The 21,302-nt window shown below is 38.9% G+C and overlaps 1 protein-coding gene across 2 annotated transcripts in view; it reads right to left on the reverse strand.

Annotated features, from left to right (window-relative positions):
* LOC146708078 (E3 ubiquitin-protein ligase SMURF2-like) overlaps positions 1 to 21,302 on the reverse strand; it is a 61,673-nt gene that overhangs the window by 17,532 nt on the left and 22,839 nt on the right. For both annotated transcript variants that reach the window (XM_085459803.1, XM_085459802.1), the window contains exons 2-10: positions 17,636 to 17,674; positions 15,723 to 15,831; positions 11,275 to 11,408; positions 7,818 to 7,883; positions 7,232 to 7,316; positions 6,901 to 6,984; positions 5,223 to 5,434; positions 1,747 to 1,831; positions 285 to 443 (exon numbers count right to left, since the gene is read on the reverse strand). In XM_085459803.1, coding sequence (XP_085315929.1) covers positions 285 to 443; positions 1,747 to 1,831; positions 5,223 to 5,434; positions 6,901 to 6,984; positions 7,232 to 7,316; positions 7,818 to 7,883; positions 11,275 to 11,408; positions 15,723 to 15,831; positions 17,636 to 17,674 — 973 coding nt within the window. The remainder of the gene's footprint in view (positions 1 to 284; positions 444 to 1,746; positions 1,832 to 5,222; positions 5,435 to 6,900; positions 6,985 to 7,231; positions 7,317 to 7,817; positions 7,884 to 11,274; positions 11,409 to 15,722; positions 15,832 to 17,635; positions 17,675 to 21,302) is intronic.

Raw genomic sequence — 21,302 nt, forward strand, 5'->3', positions numbered from 1 at the left:
ACTACCATCAGTGAATTATGTGTTTCAGTCACCGCTACGCTCATTACCTTATGATTATAGAGGGACAGCTAATAAAAGGCTACAACAACTATATACCTGCATACTTCCAACATATCTAACTTCATTCTTTGGCATCTGACAGTTGTATGGAAATGTTTGATTCTTATATTACAGAGTGAACAGTACACAATAAAAGCAAGCATTTGTCTGTGCATACCACCACAAACCTAAACAACAACCATGGGACTGCTCTCAAAACACTCTTGAACAATTGTTAAACTCACTTGAGCACTAGATGCAGGTTAGCAGACAGCCGTGGGTCTGTGAACTGTGTTGTTCGATTGTTGTGGTCAACAAAGTAGACACGGCCGGTGGCAGTGTTTCTGATCTCCCAGCCGGGTGGCAGTGGGCCAAGCTCCTCACAGTTTACATTGCTTAAGTCCCTGAACCAAAAAAAAAGATTAAACTGTTACAAATTCACTCATGTTGCATTGATCAACCCTCTTTAATATAAGTAGCTGGATAGCACTGACACCATTAACTCGAGGCAAGATGAAAACGTTTTGCTACTATGATCATAAAAATAAAAAAACCAATAACTTAAGTGCTGTTCCTTAACTACAAAGTCGTGTCATTAGGTAGCATGCATATGCAGCTACAAGTGGTGAGAATGAAACTTTTACAGGATGCAATCTAAAAACAGGCAGTGCTGGTGCAGAGGTGTACGAGGAGACGACCTTGAAGGGCAGATGGGTCGTGCCACATACCTACTACAATTAATACACTACCAACTACAGTAAAACCAAATAACTGTTCATACAGAATTTTATATGAGGGACAATTTGTTGACATATTTGATGATAGTTGTGTTGTGTGATAATAAAATAAAGTGATAACCTGTAACAACACTGTTGTTACCACTGAAATTATCATTTTGCCCAAGTCCTTGTTCTTATTTCTTGATTCTCCTTCTGTCTTGCAGAGTGACATTTCTGTTAGCAGAAACTAAAGTTGCGATCTGGGACAACGCTGTAGCCTGAGGAGCTTCTGTGCCTTTCCTTGTGTGCGAATCCATCGTCCTTGTGTGAAGTGAGGACACATCACTCAGGCACAAAGCACATGCCTGGCTGCACTCATCGCAGATACTGGGTCATTTTAGCAGCTCTGTCCAAAATGACCAAACCCAGAGGTTTATGCTCTCAGTCGGATGCTATGTGAGCAGAAGCTACATCGAGGTGTAGCCAAAAACATAACGCAACAGAGCTGCTTGTAATCTTTGGGGAATTAAGCAGAGAACTGTTGAGAGTTGGTGAAAAAGCATGATTGAATGCAGAACCATTGGCTTATAGTTTGGTCAGTTCAACAAATGCAAAAATGCTCTTCCAACTCCGCATCAGACCCAGGGGTTGTCCGTTTGGCTGACACAGAGTCTGAAATTTGACTAATAAGAGTGTTTTTGAACACGAAAAACAGCAACAAAGGAAGAAATAACGTCTAATTCAACCAAGTCAACTCCAGTTTGCTCTTGTCAGTTTTGCAGTTTTGTGTCAGGTTTGATACTAGGAATCGAACAAAAAAAGACAACACACTCATTTCAACACACATTGAAATCAGTGTGTTGTTAATTCCAGTACAATCATATATATTAACAACTGCATATGCCTTATCAAATAGGAATTGAAAAGGGTTTTTACAAGTAAAGGCACAATGAAGATGAAAAGAAATATATGAACACAAATGAGTTACCTGGGCACCCGGGGATCATGCCATGTGCTGACTCCAGTCTGTGTATGGAGGAAGTAAACTTGGCCCTGCTGAGTTGTTCTTTGTTCTGTAACAGAGAGGAGATTCATTTGTCAAAAAAGGCCAAAAAGAGCACAGAAAAAAAGCTTGGGACTGTTTGTGGGACCGATGTTCTGCAGTCTACATGGGTATAAGCAAGGATAGGGAGTTTGTGTATTCTGGAGTAGGAGAAGTCTGTTTATAATTTATGTGACAGCCAAACTGCTGGGACACTGTTGACCTAAGAGTTTCTTAAGGTGTGTGCCAATGTAATCAATTAGTTCCTCTTCAGTCTCCAATAGGTGTATCCCAAGGGGATGGGAAAAATAAAATGTGAGGGAAATGTATCAAAGACTTCCATGAATGTTTTTCCTTGTGGACAGTTCGCTGATGCATCCTAGTTGCCTTATTTCACTTAAAGGTTTGTGCGTGCTTTGAAAGTAATCCACCCCCGTTAACCTTCAGAAACAAAGGAAATGGAAAGTTAAATGCTTTCATGTCGCCAAACCCACTAATTCGTGTGTAAACAACCAGAAGAAATCAAAGGGGAGTGACACTCATTTGTAAGCTATCATTAGCTCATTGAATCTGTGGTTCCATCCAGCGCATAGATGAATGGAGAGCAACTGTGTGAATGTTGGCATAAAGTCAGTGCTGCAGTGGTGGGGTATTCATGTGTATATTCACCAGCTAATCCATTACTAACTCCCACTCCAACTTCCTACTGGCAAAACACATTCCCTCTCTCCCTCTTATTCTCTCTCACCACACCCAGCCAGTAGTTCAGAGGGTTCAGCTAAGGAAGAAAGCTCTTGAGTTGTTGGGCATCAGTGACTCACTTTGTCCAACCTCAGCCAGTCTCAGTGGACACAGCAGGACCTTTCAAAGGGGGCACAGATCCAGTAGTGTCATTCCCAAGCACTGGCATATAAGCACCACACTTAAAATAATAATTTATTTTACAGAGACTGTGGCTATTGTGGGGTCCACTGTGGCTGACTGTGAGAGAAGAGCACTTCTTTGCAAAGAAATCTTTCCCACGTTGGAGAGGGCAAAAAACAAACAAACAAAAAAATAAACCCCAAAAACCATTTCTCTGTTATTTTCCCCCAAGTACTTGCATGCTGTAAGCAAATCCAGCTTAAAGAATAGACCAAAAAAACAAAACAAAACAAAAAAAAAACCCAACCTAAAGTCTCTTCTTGGAGTGAAACACTGAGCTATGAAAAGGATTCCCACCTTCTTTTCGTTGTGGGAATAATTGCGTGCAAAGCCAAAACATTCCAATAGTTAAAACGAGGAGAGGTGAGGAGAGGAGCCGAGAGGAGAGGAGAAGAGGAGCAGTAACACAAACTAAGGCTACGTTCACACTGCAGGTCTTAATGCTCAATTCCGATTTTTTGATCAAATCCAATTTTTTTATCTGCTTATTCACACTACAAATAAAATGCGACAGCAAACGCGCTCTAGTGTGAACGCTCAAAGCGGCCCGCATGCGCAAAAGACATCACACACAACGCGCTCTGTTTAGACCCAGAGCAAACAATATTGTTTGACTGATGGTCCTTAATGTGAAGACTTTGGACTTTACGTTTCCCAATTTTTGCTTCAAGTTATTTTGTTATTTACATAATAATGTAAATAACCTAATAATTATCCTTATTGCTGTTTTAGAGAGGAGCGGTGCTTCAAAGGTTAGTTGCAGATTTCTGTCAGAATCTGCAGATTATACAGTACAAATAAAATGTTCACGTTGTCTTCCCAACAGTTTCACGGACATCTACACGGGATGGCCAGGAAGCGTTCGCGCTGATAATTGGCGTCTGTCTTGTGTCAGTGACGTAAAAGACGGATTTAATGCGACTTGACGGTTCAAACAGCAGTCGCTTTCTAAAACATCGGATATGTATCGGATTCAGTACCACATACGAAAGTGACCCACATCGGATTTGAAAATATCGGATTTACACTGTCATACCATGATCGGATATGGGTCGCATAGGGTCCCCAAAAAACAAAAAAACAAAACAAATCTCATTTGATGCGCTTTCGCCTGCAGTGTGAACGTAGCCTAAGTGATGACTGCAGTTGTCACGATGTGCTTCTGCAGGGTGGGGGTGGGAAAGGAAAGAGGCGAGAAAGTGTGAATAAATCGAATGACGGGACGGGAATACAGGAAAAGACAACAAAGGGGAAGTTAGAAAGCTATTTAAATGAGATTCTCATGAAAAGAAAAAAAAAAAAGTGCCCCCAGGCAACAAAGAAAACACTCGCCCCAGGATCAGAGCGCCACGTCTTTCATCTGCATACCTTGGATATTTGGGGTTGGGGGGGTGGACTGATTTTGGATTGCACTTTTGGATGTTCCAAAATGCACTTTTTTAGTTCAACGAACATGGGATTTGGTAACCGCTCTAGTCTGAAACAACAGCTGTGAGAACGTAGTAGCTGACAGTATAATCACACCAGTACAATATAATGTGATGTCAATGAGGCAGCTTTCACTTAGTGGTAACAATAAGGAATTTAAATATAAAACAGTAATTAATACTAGATTTGTATGCATTTCCCGCTTTGCCATGTCTATATTTGTATACAACAAAGAGGCAGAAGAAAAAATCTGATGAGTTGGATGAGGTTTTGGCTTATACTTGTCAAGTTCATGCTGACCGTAGAAAGAAACTCCATCTTTCTTTAATGTCGCTAAAAGTTGTGAGGCATCACAGATACAGCATTGGTCTTCATTCATTATGACACAATAAGCATTCCTGACCAAAGCAACTCCCTACAGCATCTGGTTTAGGCCATAATTTGGCTGTAGTCTGAACCACCGATGTGTTAATACTAAGGCTACGTCCACACGTACACGGGTATTTTTGAAAACGGAGATTTTCCGTTTTCGTTTTAAAAAATAATCCCGTCCACACGTAAAGGCAGAAATGAAGGAAAACGCTGCTATGAACATGCCAAAGCAGCAGGTGGCGCTATATTCCTAACCGTGTAGAAATGTTGGCCAATCAGAAGTCTAGAAGCCTCGCTGGGAAAAAGTAAACAAAGCTGGGGCATAGAAGCAGAACTGAGTCGTATGTGTGGAGGGACAGTAACTGTGTGTGTATATGTAAGCATTTAAACACTGCAGAGAGTAGAATTAACAGTAACAGTATTGTAGAAATTCATTTCACCGAAACAATAACGTGGCGCACACTGTGACGTCAAAAAAGGCGCACATCTTTGACGCTGCGTTTTCTCAGTTTTTCTCATAAATGCAAAAACTGAGTTTTAGAAAATATCCACCCTGGCCGGAGTTTTTAAAATTCTCAGTTTTCAGTGACCAAAAACGCCGTTAACGTGTGGACGAAATCTGCGTTTTCAAAAATACCCGGGTACGTGTGGACATAGCCTAAGTGTGTGCATTTGTGTGTCACTCCACTGTCTCTCACCATAACCCTCAGGCAAATCTGGCGGCGTATGTAGGTGTGTTCGACTCATGTAGTTACGATGCCGCTGCGATCGAACCCTTCGCTCCTGGATCCGCTGTTCGCCCGGAGGGCCACTCGCCTCTGCCCCATTAACGGGCGTCATCACTGGGGTGTTTTCATCCACCACGCAGCTCAATGGACGCCCTGATGGGCTGGAGTACTCTGATGCTGGTCTGGAAAAGAAAAGAAAGGGCACATGGTCAAAGTGGGGTGATAAGGGGTTTGTATTTCACTTTTGCCTCCATTTTCAAATCACATTCTATGAATCGGTACATACTCTGACAGTATATTTCTTGGCATATCTGAAATAGCTAATCCTATGTTTGAAAGAGCATTTCTATTCCATCTTGCTATAAACTGGGTGAATAACTGAAAAGAACAATGTGTGCTTTTATTCCTACAAGTCGTATGTGTGACTCCAAGAAACAATTTTTTGGTGAAGTGATAAATGGTTGGCTTTTAGTTTTGGTGAATTTAAGCAAATGTTTACCATGCTTACCAGCAAAGCTGTGTTTTCTGTTAAGTCTCAGAAGCAGCAACTTGATCTCTTTTTGGTAAGCACACAGACACATGGATAGCATCTTTGTTGCAAAACACTTTGTTTCATATGCTCTCTTGAAGATAAATGTGTTTTATGATAATGCTTAAGCTTTGAATAATATCAGTGATTATGGGTTGCATAAAAAAAAGAACAAAAAGTCATGAGACTACAGTCTGTGTCAGCATGTTAAGAGCGGGACTTGCAAACAGATATCTGATAAGGAGACACAAACACAGACAGGCTGGCTTACTGGCAGTCATTGTGTGTGCAGCCTGTCTGACCACTGTCTGGCTGTCCAGAGTTACTGACGCCTTGGCTATCTAAAGTCTTGGACCCACAACCCCTCCAAATGCTCTTCCTCCTCCCATTTCCTCTTTCACTGTGCTTATTTTTCCCCCCCCCCCCATCTCTGCATCGACTTTCCTTTGTCCCGTCTTCATGTTCTACCCCTGGACAAGTGTCCCCTCACGACAACCTAATTCATCAACTCTCACTTTGTCATTGCATCCTCCTACACAGTCCTACCCACTCGTCTTCCTCCTTAAATTCATCATTTCCTCCTCCTCCCCCAAATCCACACCGCTTGACCTTTTCCTCACCATTATTTCCTGCCGTTCCAACTGTGTTCCACTCTGCTGTGTAGGGGTGACTAAAGATGTGAAGCAAAAGTGGGTGAGGTGGTCCAGGGTGTTATTTGCTTACACTCCTAATGGCTCCACTGATACGGGCCAAGTAGGAAGGCGACAGTTGTTCCTGTAGCAACGGGGGCCAAATGAAGCCAGGCTGCCTGAATGGCTGGATAGTTTATTTAGCCATTTGTGTCCGTGTGTGTTGGGGTGGAGGACTAAGGAAACTGAGAGCATTATCAACAGACTGTTTTTGTTGTGCTGAAGTGGATTTTCTTCTCAAAGGGGAAGTGAGGAAGGAGTACAACCACTTTCTCAGATCCTCGTGCAAGCTCTCTATAAAATTTGCTTTGGATTAAATTTGCATTCTTGCTGTATGTAAGGTAAAATTAAAGTGCAGGTACATTGGTATTCTTTTTAATATCCTACATAGATTAAGGTATGCTAAAACTAAAGACGTGTACATATGTACCTGGTTGGCCTCTCCCATTGTGTGGTGCGTGTGATGTGGTTCAGGTACTGTATCCTTCCAGAGGCCGTCCTCCTCTCTTCCCAGCTGTTTCATTGTACACAATGACACAAAGTTAATATTCACCATTTAAAAAAACTAAACAACACGAAACAAACAAACAAAAAACCCCACACAACATTACTTCATTTGTTAAAAGGATAATATTCAAAAGTTACTACTTAATTCAATCAAATGGACAAACTCCAAATACAAAAATAAGGTTTTTTTTTTTTTTAAATTAAAAACAGAACTAATAGCCAACAGGATAGATAAAATGTCTGAGGATACTGACCCGTCAGGTAAGTCATTGTCAAATAGACGACTGCAGTCTACCACTGGTCCTCCAGAACCGATGCGATCTCTGGACTGAAGACTTACTACAGTTTAAGACGAGAAAGATAATACAGCAGCGATTTTACTCACTATAAGGCTCAAAGTAAATTGAGCATTTTGTATTCTGTTATGCGTTTGTGTCACTTAAGCCATTTTCACACATGCACTTTTCTCATATGCAACCAGCAAAGCTGCATAATATAAGACAACAAATGTCAGATGGCGTTGGATTGGACATTAAAGAGTCTTTAACCTGCCAGCTTGTGAGTATAAAGTCAGTGTAATGTAAAAGAGATGTTATTCGCCTCCTGAAGGCAAGCTGTAGAAATGTATTTTCACTTCAGGGTAACATCTCTATTTACATTTCAATACTTCTGTTTCTGAGACCAACGCATGGAGCTGATGATCTGAGTTATTTGCATAATGGTAAATGCAGGTGTTAGAGACAATGCCAGGTGGTAACTGTACTTCGTGCACAGGCAAATGGGAAACAATACCCACACACTTAAACAAGCAGTTTATGCAGTGATAACAGTATTTCTTACCTACTATCTGTCCTCTCACAGTATCATTGTCATTTGGGCCCAGTTTATTCAGGTCAAGTCTCTGATCTGCAAACAAAATAGAAAAACGGATTCAGCATCTGCTGCATGTTTAACCTTTAAAAGTGTACCTCAAGGAGTCATACCAATAATGACACTAAGGAAAAAAAAAAAGAAGTTGTGTAGGTAGCACAGGCTATAAATACAAGATTGTTATAACTACTCTGATGTAAAAATAAATAAATAAATAAATAAATAAATAAATAAATAAATAAATAAATCATCATCATCATCATCATCATCATCATCCGGGTTTAAACCCATAAGCTGAGCATTTGTTACGGCAAAACCAGATGACGCAAGCGAGGACTTTGAATTGTGGCAAAAAGTTGAGCCAGGATTAGCATTTTTTGTCTGCGTTTTAAATAGTGCAAGAAACCACTGCTTCACTTAAAAGCCCATATTTCTGTGCATGTACAGAGAATACTTCAAATGTCCCTATAATGTTTTTCTAAGTCTGTAAATTGGATCGCCGCTGGTTTCAAATGAGTGGTGATAACCCAATTTTTAACATGCAAGTTTAATAGCAGTTAATAAAAAGAGGAATCTGACTCAGGAGACAGCAAATGTAGCTATGTCTGGACACAAACTGTAATTAGCCTTGTTGTTTCTGAGTAAGTAAGAATTCACTGTCTGCTCAGGAAGGGGCAGTGGTGCTAGACACATAATCCAAGTCACTGAACAAGATCCAGACACAGATACACTCATCTACACACACACACACACACACACACACACACACACACACACACACACTAGATCCTACAAGGAGATTTGGACATATTCCAATTGACCAGTGCAGGAGTAATATCAATTAATTTTCATTAACAACACAACGGATGTGTGTACAGGTGTGTGTGTTGGCTAAACACAAGACGTAGGTTGAGTGTAAAATAAACAGAAATATGCAGAAGAGAGTGTGAAAGAAAGCAAGATAAAGGGACACTCCAGCTCACCATAAGCCAACTCTTAAGTTGTCATGTCTTTGGTTTGTGTGCATGACTTATTTTGCACATTAAATCGTTTAAATGGGAAGAAGCATATAGCTCATTTCTATAATGCCTGCGGGTTTGTGTGAGAACAAGTGCATCTGTTCCAGATATGTGTCTAGACTAAACAAGGATGGTTTGAGCCTTACATGGCCAGAATAGTAAGCAGATTTTTTTTCTTAAATAAGAGAGGAGGAAAAACAGAGAGACAGAACATTTAAAGACCTTTAACCACAAGCCCTCACCACACCATTCAATTCCTCAGAGCTTTAAAAGCTGTGTGCTGCAATAGACTAAACTGCATAAATATGTGTCAATGTGCACATGCAGAGCCACATGTTTAATTTAGTCGCTTCATTTAGATAATGCACAGCTGTCTGGACATGTTTGCATGCATGTGTAAAAACTGTAGAATCAACAGTATCACTATCAGCACATCAGGAAAAATAACAAGACGTTGCATCAACAGTATCAATACCAAGAACAAAAAGCAAAGTTCAAAGTGAGTGTACCAATAGTAGTAAGGCAAGTCATTTTGAAAAACTGGTGGTCTGTGTGTCTGTGTGTGAGTGTGTTAGTGAGTTTGTGGGTACAGAAATGAGGCAGATGACTTAGAGGTTTGTGTCTGTAATGCTAAAGCAGGAAATGAGTTCAGTGTAAAGCCAAACAACCTTCTAGTAAACTAGGCAACCATGCTGGATACCCTTTTGCAAGACTGTGCAAGAGCAGTGTGTGTGTGTGTGTGTGTGTGTGTAGGGGAAGTTTTGTAAGGGTTTTGTGTTTATACTGGATGGCAGAGTGTGCTATGTGTATGAATATGACTTGCAGGAACTCAGACAATTCCAGTAATGCCTTTTTGTGTGTTTGGGTTGTTTTTATGTTTTTGCCTGTGTATGTGCACATCTTGGTTAGACCACAGAGTGGGCTCCATTCATATGTCTAAATATGAATTCATGTATCTGCACAACACAGGAGGAGGACAAAGGCATAAAGCAAGGACCTGTCACAGAACATGCTTCCCTGTCCACTTTCTGTGGCTGAGATAAAGTATAATTTCTGCCATGTTGACTGCACAGTAAGTGGCTTGTCTGGAGCCTAAACTGTCTGCCTCTGGAAGTGGATAAATTTAAGTCCCCCGTCATAGTGAGGTAAAAGTATTGCACCAGGCTTTCTTAGGTTGTCAAGGTCCCTTTTGTGGCAACAATAATGCTGTTGTGGTTTTCGGAGGATTAGGGGGAATTTCATGAGCCAGAAATACCATTTAGAAAATCCAGAAAGGTGCTGGAAAGTATTCTGAATGCTTATGTGAAGTATTTAGCTTGACAGTTAGAAGCTGGAATAAGAGGCTGTCGCATCTGGGCCAACCAAACTACAACTGCTTGCATTCATGGAATTCATGCATTAATAGCTTCAATATTGCAGTTTGGATTAACAAAACACTTCAGTAAGTGACATTGTTTGACAACTCCATAAGAGTTTTTTTTTGGAGAAAGACAAGCAGACTGGAACAGAGAAAAGGTTGGATACATATAAAAAGGGATAAATGTAACTCAGTGTGGTCTGGTACAAGTCTGACGGCCTGTGTTTAGGGCAGGCCAGGAAGACAGATTGAAGGAAAAGATGAGAATGACTGGAAGGAATGTTAATTTGATAGTCTGGACTTTGGTTAAGGGTATACGTGTCTGGTACTGCCAAAAAGTTAGGCAGGGTTAACAGGCATTTGGAATGCACAGAATATATTTGAAATAAAAGACCGTAACAGTGAGGTGACGGTCTTAAGCATGTAGATTAAGAACTGCTCATTTGAGAATGTGAGCATCTGTACAAGTATGTTGGGATCTTGTTCTGGGGCAACCAGTGATTATCTCATGCCATCATCAATCAGCAGCATGTTTCTTCCTCTTTTTTTTCCTGACAAGAAAGTCATTTTGCTTTAAATAGAACTATTGGCACTGATTTGGTCACAGGAGCCAGATGTCTGCAGCAAAAAATATTTGTGATATGTTATAAGGAGTTGCCATAAATCTCATAGCAATGAATGGCTGGCATATATGCTGTAGCAGGTTGCAGGCTAGGACACAGCTCACATGCTGCATGCCTACTGTAGCAGCAGGCATGCTATCTATTGCTGCAACCAGCAGAGGCACAGGAAAGACGAGTGTCAAGTCTGAAACCTAGGCTGTCTGGAGACATTTGGTTTGATTCACACATTTGTTTATGTGCGATAAGTTCAGTGCAGAATGTGTGAACAAAGGTTAACCTGGCATACCTAACTGAATCACACTTCAATAACAATCCTGACAGGTCACCTTATGGCAAAAGATGTACAAAAACAGAACACTGACCTGTTTTCAGTCAATGCGAAAGAAACACCTAAATTCATACTTACAATAATACAAATAGCTACTTACAGCCCGTGTCTTTGAGTCTGTTAATGGCATTGGACAGGAGGCGTACACAGCCCAGGAAACCCGCGCCCTGCTTTTTGTGGATCTTCTTGTGGTTCCATACACTGATGGTTATGGAGTCGGACTTTCCAATGTATCTGATGGGGTGAGAGAAAGAAAGTGAAAAAAAGACAGGTCAATAAAATAGAAACGATGAGTAATAACAAAGCTTTTAAGTCTTGACACTGTACTTGGAAAAAAAAGTTCCAAGACGTGTGCTTAGAGGCTCAACCCTTAAGAAGAGTGATATGAAATTGAATGAACTCACAAGTTAAAATAACCCTGCGCTCCAGAGATTTCCTAAAAATTATTACAGTTACTAAAAACTAAGCCAAAAAGAAGAAACACAAAACCATAACCTTCCATTTTACATGTACTTCTCTCTGAACCTGTCACAGAGTTTTAGATGTACACTTTGTAATGAGGCTGATTAGTGCATCACATTTAAAAGTAACTTCTGTCCCTGTGTGTGTGCGTGTGCGTGTGTAGAATCAGCACCGCTGAGGCCAGTCTAGTCGTGGTTTAAGGAACAGAGGAAGTCCCTGCGATGTGCTTCACCGCTGTCTGAGGCTTAGACAGCTCTTACAGTAAACACAATATTCAAATGCACAATCTCACATTCACTAACACACACGTAATTACAGTCTAGCAGCTGTTTTGCTATTATGCTGCATCGCAGTGGCATGGAGGGGATTTTCCTGCTCAACACATCAAAACATATAGGTTTGGTATAAAAGCCAAAACAAGGATGTTGGTAAAATGATAAGATATTCTTATGACCAGAATCCAGTAGCACATTGGCACACCGTTTGCTTCCCAGTAAATATTAACGTGTGGTTCACTGCGCATGTTTGTTAAAATCTCACTCTAATACTTTAACACCATTTGATGGCAAATTTTTTGAACGAATAGACCATTTTCTTTGCCACAAAGCATCAATTAAGCTCCAGTTTTTTAACATAAAGAAGAGTTAAATATACAGCATATTTGCCAGGGTGTTGATATTGACACAAAATGATTAGGATCATTAAATTTTCGGTTCTTTAGTTCCTGCTTTTTGTGTGCTGGGGTAAAAAGAAACCATACTTTTTTTATGTTTTCTTTCTACACAGTGTGGTTTACATTAAACAGGTCTCTTGATGCGGAGGTATGCTGTGCAAAGCACCACCTCAAGGCAACAGATTTAGAAGAGAGAAAAAAAAAGCTAAATTGCTGACAAGACTATGAAAGAGTGTCGCAAGATAAGAGAAGTTGAAAAAGTCATTTCCTGACTCACAAAAACATACTGACATAACACTTCAAACAATCTCGAATTTAGCAACAGTGAGGCACTGTCTGATGGTAGCCTGTCTGATGAAAGTTGAGTAAACTTTGCAGGACGGTTTATGACTTGAAATGCTGATATGACACATCTCTAAAGTGTGAATTAACCAAGGCTTCCTGTTTTCAATAGATGATTCCTGGGACAGATGGGATGTGAAAACAAGTGCAGGCCCCTAAAGTTCTCACTGAAAATCCTTGAATTTTTTCCAAAATCTATCTTCATCAATTATTTCTTATTGCTCAAAAGAAAATTGTCTTTATGTTGCTATGCTAACTTCTTTCCCGTAACTCTTCATCTCTTTCATGAATTCAAAACAAACGATGATGATAACATGGAAAAAATACAGAAACTTAAAATGTAAAGAGCATAGAGGATCAATAAGGATTCAGCCCTTGTTTTTGTCACAAATTTTTATTAACAATTTATAAAATCAATAAAATTCTTAACTTGTTGGAGATGACTGACTCGGCATTGTGATCGTCCAATCACATTCTGTGTAAACACAGCCTCAAAAGACGATCTTCAGCTGAACTTTAACACACAGTGTGAAAATGTTGTGTTTTGAACAGTTTTTTTTTCTGTTCTCATCTGTACGAAAAGCACTTTGGCTCAATGTACTGATCACTACAGATAAAAATGAGATACAAACTTTATTGTCAAAACCCAAGTTTAAAGGGTAATTCTACAAAAAAGAAAAGTATTTAAGGAGAAACACTGTTAAATATGCACAGTTTATCACTGTGTTAGGAAACCCTCCCAAAAACCTTTATTTTTGCTCGAATTCTTTGGTTTATTTACGCACTGAGCACTGTGTATCTGACATCATTCTCAATAAGTCACACAGATGCTAGCACGCGCATAACACATGAAGTTAATCTAGTGGTCTGAGGCGCCTTCGTCATGTTTTTATGAAAAAATAAAAAAGGTTACTGGCCTAAATTTGGGACAATACTCTGTGTGTGTCTCTCTCATCCACATACACATTTATGGAAAGAAAAATACAAGGATATTAGCCACAGCAGCAGCAAAATTAGCACTTTTTTATTAAACTATAGGCAGGTAAATTTGATGTAGAGGTAATGCCTGTGTCAAGCGATCTATATTGAGGAGAGTTGGGTTGACAACTACTACCAATATATTATTGATCTGGATGTCAACAAATGCCAGAAGGAATCAACGCTAATGCCATCTATGTGTTCAACACTTTACACATCCTAATTGAACAAGATTTGATTTGTTCCCAGTGATAAAGACGGCTGAATTACATAAGGCTGTACAACACAACATGTACAGAATTTAACGTCTCTTGGGGAAAGGCAGAGGGAGCAGCAAGCAAACCCAATACTCCCAACTAAAGTAATGTGAAGACTTGTACTGAAAAGCCTGGAAATAAGAGGCCAAGCATGAAAAGACAACCTGCCAAAACAAGACCTGCATACTGCAGAGTTCATAAACTTTCAACACTTACTAGATTTTTTTTTTTTGTGTCCTCAAATATCTTCTGTGCAGGACACCAAGGTGAATTATAGTGTGTAAATTGTAGTCTAAAAAAGCAAATAATTATTTTAGTGTATTTACAATAACAAGGCCCCTGTCAGGACCAGTGTCATGCTGAAAAAGACTCCACCTCCTAAAGCTAGAGGCTGAGGTTGGGGGTGTGGTGAGCTGGCGATCTGCCAAGCCCACACTCCCATTTGCTTTCTGTGGCATGTTAGCCATTTCCTGAACCAGAGGAAGAGGCCAGGGGTCACGGGTGGGGAATACACCCTCTCTGAGACGGTGGGGAAACAGAGAGGGGAGGAGAATTATGTAAACGGAGGGAACCTGAGGTCATTGTTGACAGAGCAAAAATATTCGAATTGTCCATCTGTAGAGAAATGAGAAACCCTCACACATGCATGTTCACCGAAAGTGTATTTACTTTAACATTTGCATTAATTTAAGGCTGTGTGCACGATTAATATTTCTATTATTATAAATTACTGTTATTCATTACATAAAAAGTAACTCGCACACTTCGATGCTGTTGAAAAGAAGCAAACATAGAGACAACTGTCAGAATCGAAGAAGCTGTGACGGCAAAAAACGAGGATGAACTAAACCAATTGCTAGACAGTGAGCCAACATACCAATTGTGATACATATTTTCACCCTGTAACTTGACACTGTCTTTCTTTTGGACTTCATGTGTGCATCTATTTCTTCATGACTCATTCTTCAGGCCCCTTATTTCCTCTCATTTTCTTCAGTTACCACAGTTTCATCTCTTCATCTCTCACCAGTGCATAGGCATAATCAAAAGTGGGGTTTACTGTGATCAGTTCTTGAAATGGCCTGTCAACACAATCCTCGGTAGAGATTAACATTCAGAGTGCACAGCCCCAGTGAAATCAATATCTGAGACCACAGAAAAGATGATGAACACATTATTTTATACTTGATCTGAAACCGTAACAAACAGGTGTTTTTAAACATTGGGGACAGAAAGAAAACGAAAGGAGCCCGCCCTTGTTGAAGGAGCAGGTTTCAAGATTTAAGTTGCATAGTGTTACAAAGGCTGATGATATGTGGCTAATCCTAAAAGAGATTAAAATAAAGTAGAGCTTTAAATGTGTGCGATCCACATTTAGTTGAGACAAAGCTAGCTTGCCAAAAAAAGTCTTCAGATTCACACAGAAGACCTTTCTGGAGTTATTTCCACAAATGCTCCGGAAGTAGACATAACCTGTTACTTTAGAGCACCATATCAATACAAGTTGGCTCCCTCCACATAAAATGTAATGAAAATACCTTTTGTGAGGCCTGTGGTATGGGACGCCTGAAATGTTACGCTACAGGTTTTGTTTTTATGTAATTGATCAGGTTGGTTTGTTTTTTTAACAGGGGAAAGATACAAATCAATCTACCTTCCTTCCACACAAAGACATGTGAGTGAGCAAAATCAGTACACTACATTCCTTCCTTCTATGTTTCTTTTGACCATTTTGAATTTGATTGATAGTAAACGCACACTTTTACAGCATTTGTTTCTTAATTAGCCACAAAGAGTAAGCAGCAATCTGGCACACGGCTTCTCCTGTTGACTTACAGATCATAATGTTGATTCCATTTTGGGTCCAGCGTATTTCTCACAGTATCTGTAGAGTGGCATTGTCCTGAACCATCCACCACCACTTTGGCAAAGGGATCTGGCAACCCTGTAAAAGTGGACAAACATTTTGTTTAACCTTTGTACAAACCCTGTGGGTACACCAATCATGGAGGCACTAGAGGTGACACAGTTTTTAACCCTTATTTTTGTCACTCCTTTGAGACTGCAGTGACAAGTTTATCTGGTTGTCCTCATTTACAGACAGTCAGGTTGGCAGCTACACCACTACTTTGTGAGAGTTCCTCTTAAAATTACATGTTGATTTTCTCTGCATTTCCCCCCCCCCTGCTTTTTAACTGTAATAATAATCTGCTGTAGTCCATAAACATTACATTTTTCCCCATATGATGATAATATCCCTGCAGTGTCTGACTAAAACTAAACTCAGGTTCATGTGAAGGTCATGAAACCAGCAGAGACAGGAGGATGGATACATGTGTTGCTGTGTAAGCTTGTGGGTAAATATATGGACACTATAAAGAAAGTTATTAGTCTAATCAAGCGTCTTGTTTTGTACGTTTTGGTTAGCTTCCTATTTCATGCTATAACTGATAATACACCTATTAAACAGGTATTTGATAAGATAAAATACTAACTTTAACGCTCTTTATCTTATGTTTAAGATGAAGGATTTTTTAAAAAGTAAGAAAGTACAATTAAAATCTTCTCACGGGCTACTGTATTTTGTGAAACATTTACACAACACATGGAACATATGAAGCAATATGCAGAAAAACTTTACGACAAGTCTGTTCACAGTATCTCACTCATTTGGAAATCTGATAAGAGATTCTTCATGGTGTATTTATCTTAGGGTCCCTGTCTAGGTCTGTGCATGCATGTGTATGTTTTTTTAAACTGCCGAGGTATGAAACTCTGAGCGCAGACACTTTACACAAGATAAACCTGTTTAGTCACTCAGTGGTGTCTTGGAATTTCCTTTGTTGTGGTTGTGCATTTGTGTATATACATAAGAGCATTTTTTTTTTTTTTTTAAAGACAAAAATGAAGTACAAGCTGCTTTTGGCAGTTCAGTGCTTTCAGAGAAACCATAATTTCCAACTGAAGTAAAAACAGTGCATTTCTTGGCTGTATACTTTGGCAGTGTTTCTGCAGTGCAGTGTACTGCAAGCCCAGTGGCTGGCTGAGTCTGAGTCAACGCCAGGCCTGGCCAAAGCACTGGACAATTTATTTTTAAATATATTTTTAAGTTGTTTTTCCCCTTTTTTTAATAAACATAAGCTGAGCTGTTAGAGCTAATGTAAGGTATGTTTTAATCCTACTTTTACATTGCAAATTTTTAACTATAACAGCTGGAAACCAAAAAGGTTTTAAAACAATTTTTTTGTAGTCGTTTACTTGATGATTTTGGATTTAAATTCAATAATTAAGGTATGTAAACCTTTGAGGGTAGTTAACCAATGAGTTTACGTTTTAATTAAAACAAACAAACAAACAAACAAGCTAAGTATAAACTTCGTCCTTGCATGCTCTTAAACTAAACTGTAAATGTAACCACTAAATCTAGTACTATTATTATTTACAGTATTTCATGGGTTTGACTAAAATAGCAATATCCATCCTGTCCAATTAAAGTCTTTTAGTTTGGTTTTTATGTGCCAGTGAGCCACATTCCTATTACCAGAATTTGGGTTAGCATTGGGTCCTAGTGTGTACCAGGGCTCCTGTTGTGTTTAATAGACAGATGGCTCCTAAGGGACTTCTTTTACAGTTTTCCCAGTTTTACTTCAAAATGCTGCAAGCCACCACTGCTGACAAAGCATTCTAATGTACAAGAGAGGAAACAGGACAGGAATAGCATCTTATAAATAAAAATAGTTTTTACTTACGAAAGAAGTCTTTCTTTGCCAGGTTCTTTGCACACAGAACTGGGAAAAAAAAAGAAACAGATATTGTTTTCTTTTACTTTTTTTTTTTGCCAACAAACGCAAAAAAAACAAAACAAAAAACAAAGTGATTCAGATATATTTGCCACAATAATTTTGAAACAGCATTCCAACAATATTCGGTATCATTTAAAAAATTCTTTCCTTATTTTTTTATATTTAGCCATATTTAAAGAAATAATGGCCACAAATATGTTTCATATATGTCAAAAAGCTATTATAAAAAACACAATATACATAATGTATAAATGCTTGACATCTTAAATAATAACTTTCTCTCTCTAATTTTAGTAGATTTTCATTAATTATTTTTTAAGTTTCTAAGGCTGAATAGGTACTACTCTCTTTTGGCCTACATCTTGGTTTGTCCATTTTCACAGTCCCTCACAGGCTGAGACACTTGTTAAGGGTTTCTCACTGTAAAATATTGAACAGACAAGCTCTTTTTCTTGTAGCAAGCAAGTCTATGGGGGTTTGCAACACGAACTGCATACACTAGCTTTCAAAAGAAACAAGAGGGATACTAAAAGTATGTCCATGCTTGGCTATGGTTATACCCTTTAAGATGTTTTTTTAATTCTTAATTTTCCTACTCCTAAATATTTTGTACTACATGCTATAGAATATAAGTGAAATTAAGCTCTGTCTGGAACTGGCTGGACAATCTTATGATGCTTACAGAGTAAGACAAAATAGGCCAAGCATAGAAGGAAAAGAGGGGGGAAAAAGAAGGAAAAAAAACGAGCGGTGGCAGAGAAAACTTGCACAATGAATGTTTAGAAAAAAACAACAGTGAAAAGGTGAAAGATGCAAAAGGAAGTTAATAAGCACCCTTCACTGCCAGCAGACAGACCAAGATCCCTATCACAAAAAGGCACTAAAGAAACACACACTATTCAGTCTCTCTGCTTTTAGCCATCCATGTATTTTAATATTCACTGCTTTCTATTCATGGTCCTGGGCAAGCCCTGCCAATACATTACTAATACAGGTACAGGTAACTTCTCTCTTTCCAAATAGCTTCACTGAGTTTTAGTCTTTGAGCAAGAAAGCAAACACCACAGTTAATCTAGAACAACTTAAACAGGAGGTAGTGCAAATCTGCTGAGCCCAAGGCAGCTCAATGAGCTGTAAAGGTATAACATCTGCTTACAAACACAAGTCTCATCTTTTGCTGCATATAAGCTTTCCTTGTCTCGAAATAAAAAGAAGAAACCCAAAAAACAGAATTGATTGTAAGCCATGCCCCCTTTCTGTTTTCTTAGCCTCAACTGAGAACTTTAATTTCTGATGAGTCCAAAAGGTAAGTTTCCGGTAGAGGAGCTGTTGTGTAATGCTTAACCGGCACCTACTTGCAGCAGAAAACAGGACGATAGCTATACTATACACAGCGTAGGTTAAAAGCTGCCATTGATCAGACGTTTCAAGCTTCAAAGTTGTATTGTCATATGCACAATAAAGAAACATGTTTCCCCGTGCAAAGAAATTCTCTTTGCCCTCCACAACAAATGCCAAACAAAAACACACACATATAAAAGCTATAGTATAAACAATAACTAAGACATACAAAAACTATTCTGGAAACTCCATATTAGAAATATAGTACAGACTATGAAAAAAAATATATAACTATACAAATGCAGCAATAGACTATATACCTAGGCACTATGGATAAAGGCATTATAAAGCAATTATAAAGCAATACTACCAACTCAGACTGCCTACTGCATACATCATTTACTATTTGATTCAGTACAGCAAATAAACAGTTTCTTATGCATTTGTCAAACTAGAAGTTTTCAAACGCATTAAGACAAGCCAAAACAGTGGGCATCTATTGTGTACATGGATTATATAACAGATTGCGTGTGTGTGTGAGAAACTGCCACTAATGAGCACTACTTCCGATAAAGATATGAGGCCGACTTGAGAAACAAACCTAGCATTACAGCCATTGCATGTGGAGACTTTGACAGTGACCAAAATGATACAGTCAATCAAATCAGAATCACAGCACAGGAACAGACAATCTCAACACAAACCAAACTGCGTTGACTGGATGAACACTAACCATCCACTTGTCAGGGGAAAATACACAGCCAAAGCCAACAGGTGCAGGCCAAATCAGAAGCAGCCAAAATAACCTCGCATGGGACAAAATGGACACGGTTATGTTGGCCAACAAGTGAAAAACAAGAGGTCTGAAATCTTGGCAGGACATATGTGAATAGATGCTACAACTGAAAGACTAAATACTGCAACAACAAAAAACAAAAACCCTCCAGAATGATCAGGATAGGCATGAAACCCATGCTTCAGGGTATTTGTAGAACTCTATAATGCAGATGTATTTCAAGGTGTTAGCAGTACAAACTTGGTCAGAAAGCTCATTTGCTCTTCTGCTTTGAAATTCTTGCCTGCTAAATATAATCAACATAGTCAATCCAAAATGAGTAACTGAGTAAAAGCTTTGATCATTCTGTCCACAAAAAAAAAAAAAAAAAAAAAAAAAGTCTTTAGTTTGTTCCTGATTATAGGGCACAATTTGCTGTGGTTATTCACAACAACTGAAGCTTTTAATAATAAATATTTAAAAGTAAAGTCATAGGCATCACCTCTATCCCATTTATTTGCTCTTATGTAGGCTTTATCAATTGTATCTCTATATCTATATATCTCTATCTCTATCCATCTATAGATATATATCTATATATCTAGATCTATATCTCTATATCTCTATCTATAGATATCTATAGATATATAGTTGTTATATTCTATATAACACATATTCTGAAGTGAATTCATAAGTGAATTTCAAATATATCATTACGCAAACTGGAGACAGGTTGTCATTTAGAGGTCAGGAGCCAGGCTGGTAACCTCAACAAAATCTGGAGTGTAGACCTGACAGCAGTGTGCGCTCACCAGTGCTGAAGAGGCAGCACAGATTAGTAGCTAGCAGGTTAAATTGGGTGCACTTGGCTCTTAAGTTACCAAACTGTGTTAGTGAAAATTAAGGGATTAATCTGCACACTGCTCCACTGTCTCAGCCATAATTACGACAGGGCGAAAATCCTCTTTCTTGTTATCAATGGCCTCTCACTAACTGTGCTGCCAGGCACATCAGAATAAAGCTACTGATAGTGCTTAATATGTTCAAGGGGGTGTAACTTGCACAACAAATCAATAATCAGTGAAATAAGACAAACACAAGATCTAAGAGGGATAGAAATAATTACTGCAGGTAACTATGTTACTGGTGATTTTCTAAATTTGTGCTGTAAGATCATGGGAGGGAACAAGACAATATTAAAAGTGACATTTCATGAAACAAATAGTTCTGGACTGTAACCCATATGGACATGTGAGTTTGTACTAAGTGCTTTTTAGAGAAAAGATCTTCATTATTGATGAGCTAATGAACTTCTCACCCTTCAAATCAGGGAGAAAGCATCCTCCTCCAATTAGCTTCTTAAGGAGAACTGAGATCCAAAAAATACATAACTGGTACCAGAATACCAGAATACATAAAATAAAATTGTGACTTAACTGGCACCAAACATGACTTTAGGTACATTTTGTATTCATCATAATGCTCTTAGAAAACATG

This window comes from Copadichromis virginalis, linkage group LG6, assembly GCF_057382275.1.
Source record: "Copadichromis virginalis isolate Kocher_CV1m ecotype Utaka linkage group LG6, C_Virginalis_male_GT1.1, whole genome shotgun sequence".
NCBI classification, from domain to species: Eukaryota; Metazoa; Chordata; class Actinopteri; order Cichliformes; family Cichlidae; genus Copadichromis; species Copadichromis virginalis.